This window comes from Rhinolophus ferrumequinum, chromosome 21 (assembly GCF_004115265.2).
Source record: "Rhinolophus ferrumequinum isolate MPI-CBG mRhiFer1 chromosome 21, mRhiFer1_v1.p, whole genome shotgun sequence".
NCBI classification, from domain to species: domain Eukaryota; kingdom Metazoa; phylum Chordata; class Mammalia; order Chiroptera; family Rhinolophidae; genus Rhinolophus; species Rhinolophus ferrumequinum.
This window is the reverse complement of record NC_046304.1, coordinates 15,973,838-15,993,521: the sequence shown is the minus strand read 5'-3', so window position 1 is coordinate 15,993,521 and position 19,684 is coordinate 15,973,838. Positions and strand designations below refer to the sequence as shown.

General features: G+C 53.0%; 1 protein-coding gene across 4 annotated transcripts in view; it reads right to left on the bottom strand.

Moving 5' to 3' along the window:
• Nucleotides 1–35: 35 nt before the first annotated feature.
• SMG6 (SMG6 nonsense mediated mRNA decay factor) overlaps nt 36–19,684 on the bottom strand; it is a 186,969-nt gene continuing 167,320 nt past the window's right edge. For 3 of the 4 annotated variants that reach the window (XM_033090207.1, XM_033090205.1, XM_033090206.1), the window contains exons 15-19: nt 18,070–18,216; nt 8,500–8,653; nt 5,328–5,539; nt 4,934–5,015; nt 1,588–1,734 (exon numbers count right to left, since the gene is read on the bottom strand). In XM_033090207.1, the coding sequence (XP_032946098.1) occupies nt 1,604–1,734; nt 4,934–5,015; nt 5,328–5,539; nt 8,500–8,653; nt 18,070–18,216 (726 nt within the window). In that variant the 3' untranslated portion in view covers nt 1,588–1,603. Of the gene's footprint in view, nt 1,735–4,933; nt 5,016–5,327; nt 5,540–8,499; nt 8,654–18,069; nt 18,217–19,684 lie in introns of all 4 variants that reach the window. The other variant, XM_033090204.1, reaches the window with a different exon arrangement.

The following is a 19,684-nucleotide window of genomic DNA, read 5'->3' as shown; positions in this document are numbered from 1 at the left end:
CCCCAGTCTCAGAGAAAGATCAGCAAGAGGTCAGATATGTTTCATAACTAAAAATTTATTAAGGAAACAAAACCAGTGCTGCAAATGGGACAGAAAGGAGATGGGTCTCCCACCCACCCAGTCATTGGCCTTCATCCAGGGGAGAGGATTTCAAAGGAGAGGCTGGGGACCCTGTACCTTAAAAGAGCCCAGTCGTCTAGGGGACTCATACCCCCAAATCATTGGCTCTTTGTACAGTCCCTCCACCTTCTGGCATTATCTTGGGCCTTGGGAAGGCACAGACTTGCTCCCTTCTCTGGACAAGCTATACAGTTAGACAAGGGGCTCGGGGGGGATTCCCCCACTGGTCCCATCAAAATTTACTCCTGGCTCCTCCTCAAAACCCTGTCTTCCCCTAAATTGCCCTCATCCCTGTCCCTGGGTTGGGAGAATACATTCCCAGCTTTGAACACAGGTGCCAGCTAAAGAGGCAACAAAAAAACCTGAAAGGCCAAAGGGCCCTGTGTCATGTTATTCTAGGGCAAAGCTAGAAAACGGGGCGCAAACTGTAGGCTAGGCCATGCTCCTCCCAGGCACTAGCCGGCAAGTTTCTCAGAGCACAGGGGCCTGGGAAAGGTCAGGGCGGGAAAGCTTCATTAGGTTCCTGCCACAGGTACCAGAGGAAGGAGTCTGAGAGTTGACAAACACCATGGCAAGGAACTGAGGTGAGGGAATGGAGGGAACAAGGAGGTGAGAGGGACCAACTAGAAAGGGAAGGAGGGTGAGGCGAATGATTCAGTGGGGAGGGAGAACAAGGAGCGGGTAGGGGAGAACTGAGAAAAGTCTTGAGGAAATTTTGTTCAGTGGGAACTAGAGCAAAAGAAAGGCCAAAGAGGGGAGAGGAAGCAGGCAAAGGCCATCCCAGAAGCATGGGCCTGAGACCAGAGGTCCCTTCCCTCCAGACCCATGACCACCCAAGGGGAAAACAAGTGGCAAAGTGCTATGGACCCAGAGTGATAAGGGCAGGAAGAAGAGCAGCAGGATGAGTGGGGTAGGCGGAGGACTGCTATTTGGGACGTGGTGTCCAGAACCCAACTTGGGTCCATGGGGGAATCCAGGCCTCAGGGAGAGACACACCCTGGGCACTCTTTCATGGCATGACCAAGCTTCTTGGACTCATTCAGGACAGGGGCTCTGAAGATTAAAGGGACCCGTGATTTCACCTGCATCTGACAGAAACCCCAACGCCCTGCCCCATCTCCACCTGAGACAGTGGCTGAGTCCCTGTGCTCAGAAAGCCTTCCCCAGCCCTTGAACTAGACAGACGGGGAGGGAGAAAGGCTGGACAGCCTATCTGGCTTGCCCACCTGCTGTCACTGTAGCCAGCCACCTCTCTACTAAGTCTTGGCAGCCCAGGAGGGTCCCAGCAGCTTCAGCCCAGCCCTCGGGAGGGCTTTGTGAGGAGCAGCTCCCCCACAGCACGGCCACGGCGTGGGTTGGAAGAGGATGGTTTATTGTCTGGGAGGATTGGTGGCTCAGGCACGTGGGCATCTTCCGTGCTACACTGGGCGCCTGGTGGCCTCTCAGGAACGGTTCCACGGGGGTGGGCCCCGGTGTGGCCCCCTCAGCCCACCTGGGCCCAAGTGAGGAAGGCCGGGATGTCCCGCACAGGCACATTCCTTGTCAGCGCCTTCACACGCAGGTTCCGGTCATCCGTCAGCAGTACCACCTCCCGCAGTAGCCGGATTGGCTCCTCTGTTGGCACAAGAGAGCAGGAAGACTTCACTGAGGGCAGGAGGCAGAGGCACTGGCCGCCTCTCCTCTCTGGAGGGGAATGTGGTCCTGGGGGATCAAGGCCAGACATTTCCTGGCCCTTCACAAATCCTTTCCCTCATGGAGATGACGAGCTGCGGGTGTCCCTCCCCTGCTGGCTTGCGAGGGCCATACTGGGCCAGGGCTGGTCTGCGCTGGACCCCTGCCTCCCGCATGGGGCTGTGCTGCCTCCTGTCCTGAGGACTGCCCGAACCACCGGCCTCCACATAGCCCTCTCCCGGTTCTCTGAACTAAGGGAGCAGGAGCAGCCCTTTTCCTTCTACTCCTTCTGACTGCATGACTGGTCCTGGACTCACAATCCTCCTCTTACTACACCACCTCTCCCTCCAACGCCAGCAGGTTGATCATTTAGGTATTAAGAGGTAGAAAATGAAAGATGGAATATGGAGTGTATTCAGGGCTTCCAGAAGTGAGGAGAGGAGCTCTCGGGAGGAGGGCAAGAGTCCTTGGCAGAGCTGTGCCAAGGGGGCCCGGAAGCTGTAGCCAAATGATTTCCTCTATTAAGTAAAAGTAATCCATGGTGAAAATATCTAACAGCACAGAAGAGGAAAAAGGAAAGGTAAAATCGGGCTCACCCTCCCAGTTTTCTCCCTTCATGCGTGGCTGCCTTGTTCCCCAGGGTAGATCTGTGTATGCTTCCAGATTTCTTTATGCACATTTACAAGTATATATACTTGTTATATAAGCTCCCCCCCACACATTACAATCATACTAGCCATACTTACTTTATTCAAATTTTATTTTTAAAAACAGATAGCCTTAATTCTTTTTACATGACTTTTAGCAGGATGCCTTCTACCACCTCTCTTCCCCGAATTCCCTAAACTTGTCTTGTATTGGGGAGAATTTAAACTGGGGCCAGGTACTCACACAGGAGACCTCCTCCCCCACCCCCAAGGCCCCTGAGGTGGCAAGTGCACTCCTCAGTCCCAGGCTGGGTGTCTCCTGACGGAGGCCCGGCACACAATGAGGCCCCGGGAACGTCCGGGGGGCTGGCTGACTGACTGCCGGTGCTGGCTCAGCCGGGGGCCTGCAGATGTCCATGTGGGACCTGAGCACTGTCAGGCTTCCAGCCCCAGGCAGGGAGGCTGAGAACTGGCTGTCAGCCTCGGGAGGAGTTTGGGGGAAGAGGGAGGGAGAGACTTGTGGGGTTGATGGTGGTAAGAGAAGGAGAGAGGTGGAAGGTGGGTGTGAAGGGGGCTGAGGGGCTGTGCTGGGCAGAGGGAGAGGAAGGTGGCCACGGGGAAAGCGGATGCCCTGAGGCCGCAGCTCAACTGCCTGGGCCTGGCCTTTCTGGGGCGGGGTGGGGCGGTGGTGTGCGGTGTTGTGTGGGGCTCCCAGCTGGCTGCCTGAGCCTGTCTGCAGCCTCGCCATTCCTGCCCTGGGACTCAGACCAGGAGAGTCCCAGGCTTTAGGTCAGCCAACCAAGGCCTAGCATTGCTGGCAGGGGTCTGCAGGGGTTTCTGTGGATACTTTGAGACATTTTTAACAATAAACATCCTCTGTTTTGACACTGGTAACTTCACTTTGTTAGAAACCAGAGACTGTCATCTTGTCAGGCCCCATCCGCCATAATCCACATGATTTTAAAATTCAACATCGTTTACACATAAACATTTGGTGACAGTTTCTCTGTGAATCTGACAAGTTAATCTGCTAAGAATTCACACTGACAAATGGGGTTTGATTACACCAGCCGTTGCTGATGTAATTCTGATAGGGGCGGTCCCCAGGATGCCCATGGGTTCCTGTAGGCTGCTTGGGGTGAAGTGGGGGTGGGGTGGGGTGGGGAGACTAGTAGGGCCAAAGCCAAAATGTGTCTCTGCTAAGAAACAGCTCTGCGACTGGGTGGGGCCATAGCAGTATCTGAACTGTACTTCCCAACAAGGCCTTCTGCACTCCTGCCTACCTCTCCTTCAGAAGGTGCCTCTCTAGGAAGTTGCTTGGGAGCAAGCCCAAGCTCCTCTGTTTGGCTCAGCCAGGACTCCTTTTTACCACTCGAATGCTCCAGATCTGTCCTTAAGGGACAGTATGTGCAAGCCGCGTGGCAGGACCCGTCTGAGGAACAGCCGTTGTGGACTCATTACCAGCCCCCAGTACAGAGAGTGAGGCAGGAGTGAGGGGCTGCACTACTGTGGGTGGGAGAGCAGAAGAGAAGACGATTCCCAGACCAGCCTGGAAGCCAGGGCGAGGAAAATGAACAGGGGGAATGGGTGACAACAACTAAAAGAAAATGACAGGAGACTAGATATATGTAGACAGAAACCAAATGGTGAGAATGCTCAGCTCTGCAGATGACACTGAGGTAGGAGGTCCTAGGAATTCCTTCCACAAGATGAAATGTCAGACTCCTGGGAGCCAGGAGCAGAAAATACCTGAACTTCGCTGACTCTGAGGGGCTGTGCAGATAAGTTCAAGGCTGAGTGAGGTGCTCAAGTACCTGGAAGAGAGCCCCAGGGTGGGCTTCTGCTCATGAAAAAGGTCCCAGAAAACTGGGCTGAAGGCTCAGTCCTCAAGATGGGCTTCTGCTCATGAAAAAGGTCCCAGAAAACTGGGCTGAAGGCTCAGTCCTCAAGCTCTCACTTGCCTCCATCTCCAGCCAGCCTGTAAAGTGCTGAGCTCGTGACTGTAGGGACAGGCAGAAAAGACCCACAACTTGCTGGGGAAGTCCCTCCACCCCCCGCCGGATAAGAATCAGGGTAAACTTCAGGGACGAAGTAAGAGGGTGACCATGGCCCAGCACAGGGAGGTGGGCTCCAGGGACCACTGGGACTATCCTCTCAGAGCTGCAGGGGGCTGGGCTCAGGAGCCCATGGCCAGAAGAAGCTAGGCTGAATCATAAAGACATTCTTGCTGTCAGAGAACTCACTGAAGACCCAAGAAAGGAAATGGATGCACGCCGAATGAGAAAGCTCACTGCTTGCAGCCTGGCTTCCTGGGGTAGGTCCATCCTTAGTTGGCTCAGGGTCCACCTGACAGTCCCTGTGAGTGGGGGAGCTGTGACAGGGGAGGCTGAGTTCTAGGAGGGCAGGAAACTGGGCTGGCCTCAGGCTGGCCTCAGGCTGAGGACGGAAGGACAAGGTAGGACAGGCGATGAGCCCGGGCAGAGGCAAAGCCGTACCTTTGTTGGTGGGCATGAAGTCCTTAGCCTTGTCTTTGCAGTAGTGGAGGCAGCAGGAGAGGATCAGGTCGTCGTTGTTACCCTGGAGGAAGACAGTGTGAGAAGCGCTACTGGGCAGGAGGGGGCACCATGTGGAGGAAGCGCAGGTGTACTGTCTCTGGGGCCCTGGCGAAGGTCACATCCCAGAGTCCCTCCCACACACGCCCTGGCCCTGCCTGGCCGAGTCCAACTGTGCCAGGAGCGATCTACGGGACAGGAACGCCCATTCCTGGGCCTTGATCATGGCTGCCCCCTCAGCCGCCCAGGGCGACTGACTTTCCTTTAGCTCCTCCCTCCCAGAGACCCTGTTCTGAAGGCTGGCTGTGGGCACTCCCTTTCTTCTGGGGGGTCTCACCAGCTGGCCAGTGATGTCCTCACTGCGGAAGGCGATGGATTCGAGTTCATTGCCACGGCTGGTGAGGGCCCGTAGACAGGAGTCCCGGCTCTCGAATCGCCGCTCAAGGAATTCGATGGACTTCCGAGCCTTTTCCTGCACCACACGGGCATAGCCCCCAGCCCGGTGGTCTGTCTCTTGTCCCTTGGCCAGGCCGTCCAGCTCATTGATCACTGATGAGACACAGCCCCACAAGGTATCAGCCTCAGCGATCATGTCTGTCTTCACCCTAGGCCTCGCTTTCCCAGCCAGCCCCATACCAGACCACAGAATCCATCCTGCCCCACAGGAGTCTTCCAGTGAAAGTAGGGGACCTTGTGGGGCAAGAAGTGTCCCCGACTTTCCACAGTGCTCTCGCCTTTCTGCCTCTTCCTCCAGGCCCAGCCCTCCTCCTGGGAGGAACTTATAGAGATTTTTCTGGAACTGCTGGATTCAGAGGAAGAAACCTGGCCCCTCTATCGCATTCCTTAGTTATAGGATCAAATTGAAAGGGTCCCTCAGGAGAGGCCAGGGTATGCAGCAGCTAAAGGGAAAGAGGCTCCCCCTCATCTACTTGGGCTCCCAACCCCAGCAGTCCAAGAGGGGCAAAGTTCTGTACCCCACACCCTGGCGGAGGGCAGAGAGGTCACCAAGTGGGAAGTGGCAGTCACAGTCTCACTTGCAAGAGCCCTGGTATTCCCCAAAACCATGCCCTTGGCACACCTACCTCCTCTGATACTGCACGTGTGTGTGTGTGTGTGTGTGTGTGTATGCCTGTATGCCTGTCTGCCTGCCTATGTGTCTGGGACACAGCTTCATTTTCTGGTGAAGATTCTTTCCAAAATTCCAGCCAAAAGCCTGAGGTCAAGTGGGAAATATGCACTCCTTGGGGGCTCCGGGAGAGTTTGGGGTCTGAGGCCTCTCCTCAGTGCAATGATTCATGGCTTGGGGAATCGGCATGAGCGTGCTGTTCCATGGTGAGCCTGGCACTCACTGTCTGGGTATTCAGAGCCACTTTCTGGAAAGGGCCCATGTGGGAACACAAACGGACACGGACACACACACACACAAAGTGCGCACGCACACACGACACCCATGCTTTCAGCAACCATAGGCTACCGTGTCCACACAATGTATGCTTAGGTTGGAGAGTAGTAGTGGATGGGTACGTGGTACAGCAAACAGAACATCAAACACAAAAAACTGGTATTCCATCCCAAAATCTGCTTGCCTGCTTCCAAACTAAACAGGCTTCAAAGGGGAAGCTTGTTTGTGCTTCTGCACCAGGCGGGGCTTCTTGATGCTGGGGTCAGGCCTAAGGAGCATGGAGCAGGTTAAAGAGCACAAGAAGAAGCAGGGAAGGCTGATGGCTTAACCGTTTGCGCTCTGGACACAGGGCAGGGCACTGAGGGAGCCTCACTAAACAGGAGCTTCTCTACAGCTCCTGAGAGCCAAGGGCCCTGCCCAGCCGAAGAAGGTTCAAAGCGTCTGCCTAGACTGCTTTAACAGTTGTCATTTCCCAATGCCCTTGGGGGTCATCGATTTATTAGGCACATATCCTCAGGATGTTCTCATATATTTGCTTCCTCTCTACCACCTTTGGCTTTCTTCACTGAACCATAAGCTCCTCAAGACCAAGGGCTGCAGCTCTACCTTTCACTGGACCCCCAGGAACAAGGAAACTGCACATAGTAGGGGCACAAGAATCCTGCTAGCCTAGCATAGTGTTGGAGGCTCCTTCAAAGTCTTAGGGGGCTTCTGAGATGCCATCTCTTTCAGTTACACCATTTCTTGACCATCTAAAAAAAAGGGACCAATTCACTTTCTTCCCCCTGAAACTCCTGGGTAGGAAAGCACAGAAATCATCTTGAAAGCCGCCCCACCCCAGGGCCCAGGGGAGGGGAGAGGGGAAGTTGGGACAATTTGATGGACTTGCTGCTCAGCTGCGGGGAGAAAAGCTGCTCTACTTTTGAAGAACAGAAAACCTTCCCTTAGGTCTAAGAGCCTGGGTTTAAGAGGTTCTGGCCAGGCCACATGGGGAGGGGGAAGGAAGACAGGGAGGGTGGAGGCGGGACGAGGGCTGCTTCAGTGCCAACATTCTCAGGTGGTGCTAACGTGTTTCCCACAACCCCCCAGGGTTCTATAGCCTCTGCAGGGGCGGATGTTTCCTGCCCTTTGTTTCCACCCTCATCTGGCACTAAGACACTTGGGACTGGGAGGGAAGGCCCAATGGAACATCTTGGCATGGATGTCAGAGGTGGCTTGGCAGGCAGACTGCCAGTCTGGCGGCTTTTCCAGAGGACAGGGCTCCCATATTGCTCCAAGTGGCTGCTGAGAAGGGGACAGTAAAAAGCCTGGGCTTCTCAATCATCTCCCACACCCTTTCCCTCCACAGGATAGTCCTCAGCTATAGTAGCCATATCAGCTAGATTAGACAGGAGCCCAGAGCCCAAAGCCCGTCCTGAGGGTCACCCACCACAGAGCTCCAAGAACTACTAGTACCTAGACAGTCCCCTGGAGACAGCCCAGCTGGGTTCTTTGGGCCTGAGAGAGGAAGCAAGTTGGCTGGGTCCTGAGATGCTGACCCTGTACCAGCACCAATGACCAGACAGTGGGAAGGGCCCAAGTGGCAGGAATCCACGGGCATGAGCCAAGGGCTTGCTCTGGAGGGTTTCTGTTGGCCTGGCCTTAGGGTGACATTGGCCAGAAGAATGCTACCTCGAATGATCATGAAAAGCTACAAGACAATCAGACCAAAGGCATCTAACCACTTCAAAATCCTCCCAGCCTCCCTGCCAGACCACCCAGCAGCACTGCCGTTATCTGCCAGGGTTGAGTGTTTACCAATAACGGGAACCAGCTTTGCTGTTTTACTGCAAGCTTTATAAGGATAAAAACAAGGGCTGGGCTCATGCAGCCTCTGGTTGCTGGGACACAAGAGTCCATTTGCTCCAGCAGTTTAAGCCATGGATCAGCCATAATAATTTGAGCTGCTTTGATTATTAAACAATTTTCCCTGCCCCACACATTCCCTACTTCCCTGCAAATCCTGTCTCACACACACAGCAGGGCTCTGCCTGCCTGGCCCCCGGGCTGGGGGACGTGCGTAGAAGGGGCTGTGGTGCACGTGCAGGGCTGCTCTGGCCTGACTCACCGATGAGGGGTACCACCAGGATGTACTTCCTGCTGTCCAGAAGCCGTGCCAGACTGGCCAGGTGGTCAATGAAGCCATTGGTGTCTGGTACGAGGAACAAAGGTCTGATCTCGAGCTCCATCTGCCTCATCTGACTCTGGTCCTCCAGGACAGCCTACAGGGACACAGAATGAACGGTGAGTGAGCCAGAGAGTGAGCAGACGAGCGGGTGGGTGAGCCAGGGCCCTGACTCCACAGTGTGTCAGCATCCTGCCCCCAAACCTCGTCCCCCTCCAGAGGAACAGCCAGCCCTTGTCAGGCCTGAGGGATAGACAGGCCCAGTGGCTGGGCAAAGCACTGCAATAAAAATCAACACAGACCAAATGGCCTAGGGAATGGAGCGTGACTAAAACCTTGCTTAGGACTGAGAAAGGACCTGATGATATTAAAAATAACAGGTCTCAAAGTAAAACTTTGGGCTAAAGATCTACAAGGGCAAGTTAGATTCCTTGGATATGAAAGTGGTTTCACATATGTTATGTATGCAGGTACTTCTCAATCCAGACACCATACCCCAAATACAATTTGTATTTCAATTTACTTCACTGTGTAGTTAAAAAAAAAAAAAAAAGTTCAACTCAAAGGCTATACAAAAATAGTGATGCTGACAACTATTAATACCCAAGTTTCCTGCAGCAGCAGGAGTCCATAGGTGTGATGGATTAGGAACCAATTCGCAGTTTTGCAAAGAGTTAATACTCGGACTGATCAAAATCACCACCTTCCCCCCATCCTACCAGCACAGTGTTTCTTAAATGTTAGTCTTTTGTGTTCTACTTGCACGCCTCTGCCACAACTCTGTACAATCTATACTATTATTTACTTGCTGTTTTCCTGTAAATTGACTTTCGGTCAACTCATTTTTTGGTTAGCCTCTTCTTAAGCAATGATATCCATGGTAGCAAGGGTTGACGGTCAAGTGATGTTTACTAGTGCAAACTAAACTTCCATAATAGACAGTTGAAGGATCTCCTGCATCACTAAAAAATCACCTCGTGTGGCACCAGAGGTCTGCACACCACACCTTGGAAAGCACACGGCCTAGTGCTTGTTAGTCTTACGGCCGTTCACATTTCAGGGAAGCTTTGTGTACATCTGGGAAAGCCCGATTTTCTCCAGTCTGCCAGAGCAGTATGTGTGGCAGCAGCTCTGGGTATGCCTGTCACTACAGAGCAAGGTCACGATTGTGCTGCTTCCTCTTCTGGGGGCCATGGCTGAGAAGCAAACTGATTTGCTGGCATCTGCCCAGACGGTGTGCTCCCAGCGTCTGGAGCTGGAGGGCACCGACACAAACCTTGCAAGGGCCAGGTGAGCAGGTCTCAGCCCTGCCACGCCCTCTCATGGCCTCCTACAGCACACCAACTGGCAGGGACAGACACAGGCACAGGGCAGGGGGAGTGCATGTGCGTGCCAAGTGAGGGGGGCCCACAGTGCTGGGTCCTGGCCACCAACAGTCAGTGAGGAAGGTGCTCAGGTTTCACTGGCAATGACAGTAAAACTGAAAGGGCATGGCTCTGAATGCTGGGGGTGGCTTCTCTGTGACCTGCTGAGGACCTCTTCCTATGAGTAAGTCGTTGCTGCCACTGCTACCACAGCTGGTGGAAGGCACAGGCCACAGGACGCTGGCGGGCATGAGAAAATGCAGCTGAGAGGCCCAGTCTGCTAGTCTTCCTATTGCTCTCACCTCATTTGGGGAAAGTGCCACCGCTGCTGGCCACCTTCCCAGGGAATTTGGGTCACTGTCCGTCCCCAAGGGGCTGCCAACTAGAGGGTGACACACATTCCACCAAACTCAACTCGGGCATTTAAAAAAATTATTTTTTATTGCAATACAATTGACATATAACATTGCGTAACGGCTTGGACATTTTGTAAGAACAGGACACGGTCCCTACTCAGGTTCAGTAACAACTCTCCTATTTCTCTACACTGAGGGAGCATCAGCATTTCTGGTCCTCATTTTCCCTGCTCTTGTGTGTTCTCTATCCAGCATTTCCACTCCCAGGAACATTTGTTTTGGTACCATAGGCCTCCAAATCGCTTTCTGGGTGAGAGGGAACAGAACAAGCACTGACACTGGCAGGGGAAGGAGAGGGGGCCCCGGCACCTGTGGTGACAGGGGCTCAGCGTACTAACTAAACATTGCATCTATACCACGGCCCCACTGACTCCTTTCACATCTTAATTTTCCTGCCTCCAGAAATGACACTCCAGCCCTGGTTTGACTCGAAGGAAGCAGAACTGGCTGCCATTTTTGACCATGTGTGAACGACCTCCTAAGACCTTGTACCATTCTACCTTTACAGCTGGCAGTAGGCAGGAGGGCTTTTAAGCTAGGTGGCCAAGGGAGGCTGGGAGACCTACTTGTGTGCTCTGATGACAGGACGTAAGAAAAATCGAGCAGGGTCCAGGGAAACTCTGAGTTCCTTGAACTCTGGCTCAGGGCCAGAAAGGTGAACAGAGGCCACAGCCTCTTAGGGAGGTAGCAGCCTTGTTGGTTCCCCGGGGGGTGGGAGGTGGGGGTGAGGTCAAGCTGTATGAGGGTGGTCAGAACTGTGTTGCCATCATCCGGTCCCAGGGACACCCGCAGACAACTTCCCTTAACCTGGCTCTGCCCAGTGAGTCACCACACAACTGCTTCCTGTTCCCCCATGCCCTCACGGAGTCTCTGGGGATTAAATGAAGCTGTTCCCTCTTCTCCTCGGGTACCTGTGGGCCTCTGGGGCGGGGGTCACACCTGAGTCACAAGACTGGCTCAGTCCTCTTCAAAAGAATGGCAGACTGAGGAAGGACAGGGAGCCTGCAGGCCCTCTTCTGTGGGTGTCTGTGTTTCCGGCCCTCTCTGAGTGGCGCTGTGTGTGTGCGTGTGTGTGTTTAGCATTTGCCCTCCCAACTTTTCCAGATTTTACCCGTCAGATTCCTGGCAGCTGTGCACGGCGCCTGTGCCGGCCGTCACGTCCCATTCCGATCTCTGGGTCGCACGGTGAGAGAAGGACACAGGATGCGCAGGGAGTGAAAAAGTGATGTGGGTGGGGAGAGTGCCAAGTCCCCACTCACAGCCATGGACGCTTAGGGAGAAGGGGGAAGCGTGCTGCTGTGGAGTTCAGAGGCCGGTAGTGAGATTTATTTTTGTTTGTATCAGTAAAAAGCTGCAGAAGCCTCTGGTGGGGGTGAGGGGGGCGCAACTGGAATGCTGTGATTCAGACAGACTGGTCTTGGCCTGGAATCAAGTGTGCTGACCCGGAAGGAGAGTTTCATAGGAACCCTTCTCACTGCAGCTACGATCGGGCCACAGTGGTCCTAGGAGACAGTGAACTGGGAAATCAAAGAAAGCACAGACGCTTTGAATCAGATCAGTGGCAATAAGGACCAAGTTGTCATAAAGTGTGGAAGCAAAAAAGAACTAAATTCTGTTTCCGGAAGGTGCTAAATAACCAGTTTTCTCTGAAGTATGGGAGCATACTTGAGCAAGCTGGTGGGGTCCTGAGAAAGAGATAAACCACAATAACATCTGATGAAGAAGCTAACAGCCTTGGGTCGCCAGGAAAGGCTCTTTTACAGGTTAAATTCCTTCTTCAAGGCAGTGAAGATGGTTTGGGGATGCTAAACCATTGAACACTGAGATACTGAGAATTATTAATATAAATAAAGGCAATATAAATAGCTCACGTAGGAGTTGTGGAACTTGAAAAACTCTGATCAGGAAGCAGAGCCAGATCACGAGAAGGCCTGCTTAGGTCTTCCTTCTGTTTAGGGCTCCACAGAGAGTGTGGCTGCTCCCTTCCCTCTGTAGGGTGATGGAATCCTTTATACTTGGGCCTCTCTGGCCAGAGCAATGTCTTCACCAGAAATGAGTTCTGTTAACACAGAAAATTTCCACGCTCATCTTGTATGTGAAAGTATCTATCTAACTAAGTGCCTGATACACATATTAGTAACTTAACAAATGTCAGTTTCCTTTTTTCCTGCCCGGCTCCATTTTTCATCTTCTATATATCCCGGAGGGTAAACATCTGGGGAAACCACGAGGGAGCAGAGTTGGAGATAGGGAGGAGCCAGGCAAAGGACTAGTGATTTCTTCTGTGAGACTCACGGTACTCTTGTTGTTGTTTTAACTGTGTGGGGGTATTTTTTGAAAATGAAAAATGGGAAAACGGAAATGAAATAAAAAATAGGAATAGTTGGTAAGATGTACCACCAACAGTACAGGAGGCAGTTCCTTCTTCAGCCACAGAAACTAAAGGGAGCAGATACTACGTTTGCTATAGAAAGCAGGTGGAGCCAACCGGCCTCTCCTGGGAGGAGAATGGTTAGCATCTTCACTGGGGGGGTTCCTCGTGGGAAAGATTCTGCTTAGGCTCCCTTCTCTGGATGTCCAAAGTCACTACCACAGAGCTTAGCATATACTTGCTTTCTTTTTAAAAGTTATAAGCACGACGGCTTGCTTGCTACTTCTTATTGTTTTATGAGGACTGATCTTATTTTCAAACTAGACTAAGGAGCTCAAGGAGAACTGCCTTTTCTTAGAGATTCTTTCATAATGTTCAGCATAAAGTTTGGTATATCATAGCAACTCAATGAGCTAAATCACAGAATCTCAGGGCTGAAGGGAACTTTAAAGATAATTTGATTGAATTTTATCTGGTAACTTTTGTTCTGAGAACGCCCTGATGGAGAAGAGTGGCAGCGCTAAGCATGACACCTCTGAACCAGCAACGAACGAGCAGCAGCCTAAGGGTGTCCCGGCCAACAGCTTGCCCATTCTGTCAGAGAACAAGACCCTCTGGGTGCTGCTGGAGCCAGGGAGGTGGAAGCGCCTGGACCAAACCGGAGACCCAGCGTCACAGTTTGTGGAGAAGCTGAAACAGGCTCTGGAACAGGTTTGCGTGGGGAGGGCGGTTGCCCGGCTCTGTAGGCTGATGTGCTTTCCTGCCCTGGCGTGAACGTGCCCCTGGCCTGGTAGCCCGCTGGCTCCCACCCTGCCTCCGACAGCTAGGAGCCAGGGCTGAGAGTCTGCCTTCCGCTAGCTTCCATACAGGTGTGGGGGGCTCTGTGCATGCCCCATTGTTCCACAGTGCCTCCCCCCCAGCTGGGTGGCAGCGTGAAAGAGTTGAAGCTATATTTAGAAACTCCCGGGGCCACCACAAAGGAGTGACTGCATCTTCAGGAGGGTGGGTGGGCGGGAAGGGGACAGGGGAGAGAAGCTATTTTCAGAACACATGTCATTGCTGGCTACAGAGCAAGACTGTGGCCATAATGCGGAGGGAAACAATAGCTGTGGCCAGAGGAAGAGCCTGTTATGTTTCAGGTGGGATGTTTGCAATTGCTCAGGAAACCTGACCCCGCCCGACAGCAGCACAAATCACAGCAAAGCCTCGTGGAGGCAGAGGCGGCGGGGGAATCACAGGGCCAGGACGAGGTGCCAAGAGGCCACGCCTCATGCCTGGAGGAGGATTTTCAGTGACTGCTTTGCCCTGGGAGTCTAGTTAGGAATGAAACACTTCGGACCAATTTCCCAGACAAACCATGTACCCTGCTGTGGTCTCTGGACACCTCCCAAGAATGGCAATGGGAACGAAAGGACCTCAGGTGGAAAGCAGCAAGGTGGGAAGAACCAACCCAATATGAAGACATCTGTCTCAAACAACAGGCAAAGCCTAGAAGAGTGTGGCCTCAAAGCCCCGGGTGGGCGGACTTGGCCCCCCAGCATCCAAGGGCCTGCCTGGGAGCTGGGGCTCCAGCTGCACAGGCCCTGAGAGCTGCCCACACCCCATTTCTGACCTCCAGTCGGCCCCACTCACCAGCCCCTGTGCAATGCCGGAAACAGGGAAGGACAGGCTGCACAGGGAGGCCAGGCCTCACCTCCCCCAGCCCCACAGATGAGCTTGGGCCCAGGGGTCTAGGTGTGAGCAGGAAAGTGGGGGTGTGGCTATAGCTCAAAATCTCAGTTGGACTTTACAGCCATCATGGGGGCCAGGAAGATTTTTTCCAACCCCATCTTCATATCCCCTTCCCCAAACACGTGTGGTTCCTGTTTTGCTGCATCTGTGAAAGGCGCTGGGAGCGGGGGACGTGCCTTACACCTCTCGGCTGACGGCCCTGGAGACTGACGGGGCTCAGAGCGCTGTAATTTACAGCCCATCCCTGCGATCTTAAGTCACTCGACGCTCTTCTCTTCCTTATTGTATTAGTGCGACCCACGTACCTGCCAACAATAATGGCCTCTCTAGTCAGGAGCCTCTCCCCCACTCCCAGGACAATTTATACCTTTTCCTTGGGATTTTCCCCCCTTAAATTAAACAAAAAGAGGAAAAATAAGAAAAGGTTAACATAGGCTTGGAGCACTGCAGCCCCGTGGTTCTGGGCAAGGAGCCAATGGCCCGAGGGCACACACATGTGTGTGCTCTCCCAGAAGGGCCTTCACCGGCCCTGTTTTACAGCCACCTCGGCACAGACTCCAGGGTTCACGCATATGGCCAGACAGATGTGTCTGGCTTACGTTCAAGGCTGGAAAATGAAGAATTATGGAAGTGAAGGGCCCCGGGCATTAAAGGGGGGGGGAGAAGGGAAGGGGGGAATTTTTCCTCTGCTGAGAAATCCTCCTGTGGCTGTGAGGCTGGAGGAAGAAGGCTGACAGGAGGCAGGGCCGCCAGCAGCAGTTCATGTGGGGCCTGTTCTTAAAGGGGCCACAACAACCCAAGCCCTGGCCAGCCCACAGCCGGCCCTCGGTGCCTGGGCCTGAGCAGCCTGCTCTAAAGGAGGTGATGGGGACATCAGGCTTCTTGACAGGGCAGCCACAGGCACTGAGAGTCCAGCTTCATGCATGACGTCCTATTTGTAAGATGCTGCCTGTTGCTAGAGGCTGGGCCAAACACGGCGCTCCAGGCAAGGCCATGTCCCCGCAGCACGTGCTCCCACAGCGTCCTATCCTTCCCTTTTGTATGGTAACAGCGCTCACTCACACGTCACATCACTGGGTTCTCCAGCCCACTGCCCTCTTTGTTCACGCCTGTGTCTGCGGACCACGACTAGCACAGTAGATGCTCACCACCACTTACTCAGCTGAGCTGAAGACACGGTACCTGATTCCAAGGAGTTCACAGTACAGCAGGGGAACAAGCCCAGAAAGAAGCGTAATATGAGACGTGATATAAGTTTCACACATGAAGTATAAATCAGTGCTACAGGAACACTGAGCAGAGAGAGATTAATTCCTCCTGGGGGAAATCAGGGAAGGCTTCACTGGGGAGATGGAGTTTCATCTGGGGACTGAAGGAGGAATAGAATTTAAACAGGTAACAGGAAATGTGGAGCAGAAAAAAGGGTACTCGGTTTGCAGGAACAGCATGAACAAAGACGCGAGAGTGGGGAAGGGCAGAGCACGTGTGGGGACAGTGAGCGAAGGGGAAGATCAGTGCTGTGGTCCAGGCAGGATCTGGGTCTGGACAGGCACTTTACATGCACTGTCTTTCTGAGGTATGAGGTAGGTGCTGTTCCAACTTTAATTTGATAGATGGGGAAAGACACTCAGAGAAGTTAAACAATTTGCACAATGTCATACAGCTAGTAAGGGCTCATGGGAGATGGGAGAAGAGGTTGGGAACACATGAGAAAATCTTTAATACCACCATAAGGAATTAGACTTTGTTACATCAGCTAAGCAAAGGCACTGATAATTTCTGAGCAGGGGAGCGGCTCTTTTGGGAAGAGCATGATGAAAACATGTAAGGTGCAGGGGAGGCAGGGAGCCCACCATGCAGACTGTATACTGCACAATTCTAGGAGCTGCCATTCAGACTCCTAGGTCAATGACACCCCCTGGAGTTGTGCAAAGCAGAGGCCTCCACTACTATAATTCAAGTTGGTCCCTGGACTAGAACAGTAGCAGTGGCAACAGGAATAGAGAGGAGAGAAGGGAATGAATGAGTGAACAGAAGGGTTTGATAAAGAATCAGGCCTGAGGGGTTAGAAGCCAGTGGGGATTTAAGGTGATGCTCTAATTCCTACCATCTATAAAGTCACTGAACAAATATGTGCCGCGTGTCAACTATGTGCTGAGACTAAGAAGCAACAGAGGAGAAGGAAGAGACCAAGAAAAGAATGGTGGTGAGGAAGCCTAGGTCAACAGAGAGAGAAGACGAGGGTCCACTGGTGCTGGCGTGAGGCTGGAGGGAGGCAGCTTCAGGGTCCAAAGCTACGGGGAAGCCAACTACGACGGGGGCTGCGGCCAGGTATTAATACGTGCTGGGTTGAGTCAAGAAACGGAGGTTGTGAGTACAGACAGAACTTTTGAGAAGACTGATGGCAAGAAAAACAGAGCCTCAGGACAGGAGGAAAGACAGTGTGAGGATGAAGCTGCTTTGTGGGCCGCACCAGAGTCACACACAGACCACAGAGGGCTGAGGGGGCAGCGGACGACGTGGGCAGAGGTATCACACACTTGATTCCAGTGTGCAGGGGGACATGAATATGTCGAAAGAATGATGGCTCCCAACTGGTAATGTATTCCCTTCCCAGGGCAGGGCTCGGTCTGATGGGTGATTAGACTAATCTGAGACTCCAGTGACCGTTTATGGAACACATACTGTGTGCCAGGCACTGTGCTAAGTGCTTTACGTGTGCCAGCTTCTGTGGGCCTCACAGCAATTCTAAGAGGTAGGTGCCGTTACCACTTTAATTTTACAGCAGAGGAAACAGGCTCTGAGAAATCAAACAATCTGCCCAAAGTCACAAAGCTAGTAAGTGCTGGAGCCCAGACTGTGATCAGGTCTCCTGACCACGTGCACTGAGGCTGCTGCCAAAGGCGAGGGAGGGGTGGCTGGAGAGAGAGAAGAAAACAGACATTGCTAACGAGGCTTGATGCTTCCCCATGCACATAGTTAAACGAAGGAGCGTGACTGGCTCTTCTCTATCTATCCTGAGCCCTAGATAAGAGGAAGTGAGCTTACAGTGCAAGAAGGCAGACCTGGGAGAGCCATAAAGAAAAACTTGCTGGAAGTTGAAGTGTGGGTCCACGAGAGGGCAAATGGTAGAGGAACCCTTGTGTGGAGGTCAAGCAGTGTCTCTCTGGGAGGAGTAAGAGTGTCCTGCAGAGGGGACTGGCCATCACAATGGGGATCCAGATCAACAGACTGTGGCCACGACCTCTTCTCCCCCGGGAACAGGTGTTTTCAACAGAGAATCCCTGGCCTCTCTGGGAGTGTCTGGATAAGATTCAGGGGAACTCTGAAACTCCTGAAATTGTGTGGGAGATCGTGCATGTGTGGTGCGTATTTACAGATCATCGTTGGGGAAGAAGCCTTCGTTGGATTCTCTGAGAAGAACCTGCTCCTGCCCCTTGGAGCCCAGGACGAGGGAGCCTCCAGGCACGAAATGTACTACCAGAATTTAGTGACGGAGAAAGAAAACGAGGGTCGAAGCAGGCAGGACACTCTGACTTCTTCAGAGTGTGCTGCTCGTCCTAACTCCCAGCACACCTCCTTCCTCCCTGTATAGCACCACCCTGATGGCAACCAGCCCTGCAGGCCCTACCTGGATCTTTTCCTGGCGACGCTGCTGCTCGGCTATCTTCCTGGCCAGAGCCAGCTTCTTGGCTCGAAGCTCCCTGATGTCATCCTCGCCCCCGCTGCCTTCAGCCTCTGAATCTTCTTCGAAGTCTTCAATCACCACGTCCTCCTCCTTTTGGGCAGGCCAGGGGAGAGAGGAGACTGTGAGCCCACGGCCGGCACTGAGACCAGACCTACCCTTCTAGCCTCCCGGCACCCCCACTCCAGGCTTATTAGGATCATTCCTCGAAAGGGCCCCAAGGTGTGAGGGGGTAAAAAGAAGCTGTCACTCCCTCTCCCCACCAATCACTCCCTTTTGCACTCTAGGGCTCTCTTCGAATCCCACAGTCATAGATCCACACCGTAAGTCACTAACACACACATATATACTTCTATACTTATACTCGCAGCTCTTCATTCTCCTTTGCACACACTCATGAAGGCAAACTTTGGGTCTATTTTCATTTTGAAATCACCAAAAGGAAATCAACAGAGAAAGTTAAACAACGCAATTTAAATCTAATTCATGCTGATGATTGGATAGGAATCAATTCTGGCCAACAGCTAGGAGTCAGGCGTGGAAGCTCCCTTGCTCTAGACAGCGTCAGGGAGCAGACGCTATAGCTCAGCAGACCTTGCCCTGGTTTCTTTGTGAGACCACAGCTTGGCGGTGTCAGGGCTGCTGGGCCCCCTATAGGAACTCGCATGACACGACCTCGCTCAGCTGCCCTCCGAGGGCCTGGGCAGGCTGGGAGATTGCTGGCTGGCGGAATGAGTCTCCTGCCAGGCTGGTGGAGCCTTCCCTGGGGATGGCACCTCCCTGCTCGCAGCCTCTGCTCTCAGAGGCCACTGCTCCCCGGGTGGTCCCAGGCTCCATTCCTCACTCTCTCCCTTTTGGCCTTGGTCAGTAGAGAACATGCAGCTGCCCGAGAGAGTTTCCTTTGAGGTACAGGGTTAGCATGGGTACTAGGGAGCGATTTAGTAGGAGAGGATTCCTGTGTTTCTAGCTGGGTAATAATAATGACAATGATTATGGTTACCGTTTACTGAGAGCTGAGTACTGGCCAAGCACTGGGCTAAGTGCTTTGTATGTATTAACTCCTTTAATACTCACAACAGCCGACGGAACAGATGCTATTATCATCCCTATTTTATAAATGAACAAACTGAGGTTTAGAGTTAGACAGTTTGCTCAAGGTAACAAAGCTAGTAAGTGGCAGAGCGGAGATCTAAACTCTAGTGAGTCCAGCTCTGAAGTCTGTGCTCTTACCGATCACATCGAGCAGCATGGGGGGGGCCCTGAATCTGGACCGTGAGCCCAGACCCATCCCTGCGTGGCTCAGCTTCGCCAAGCCCGCCACAGGCGCACCCGGCCCTGTTCCATACACACCGCTCTCTCCTCTAACTGTCCATCGGAAGAGGATATTCCCATAGATTCTCTGGCTGGAAGTGGCTGGTAAAGTGTGTGGGTGGGAGGTGAGGCTGTGTCTTGGGAGCAGAATACAGGGGTGGGAAGACAGGTGTTTTGGTAGCATCCCGAAGGAACGGGACTCTGAATGTCTTAAAAAACATATCCGTCTTCTCTCCCAATCAGCTTAAGT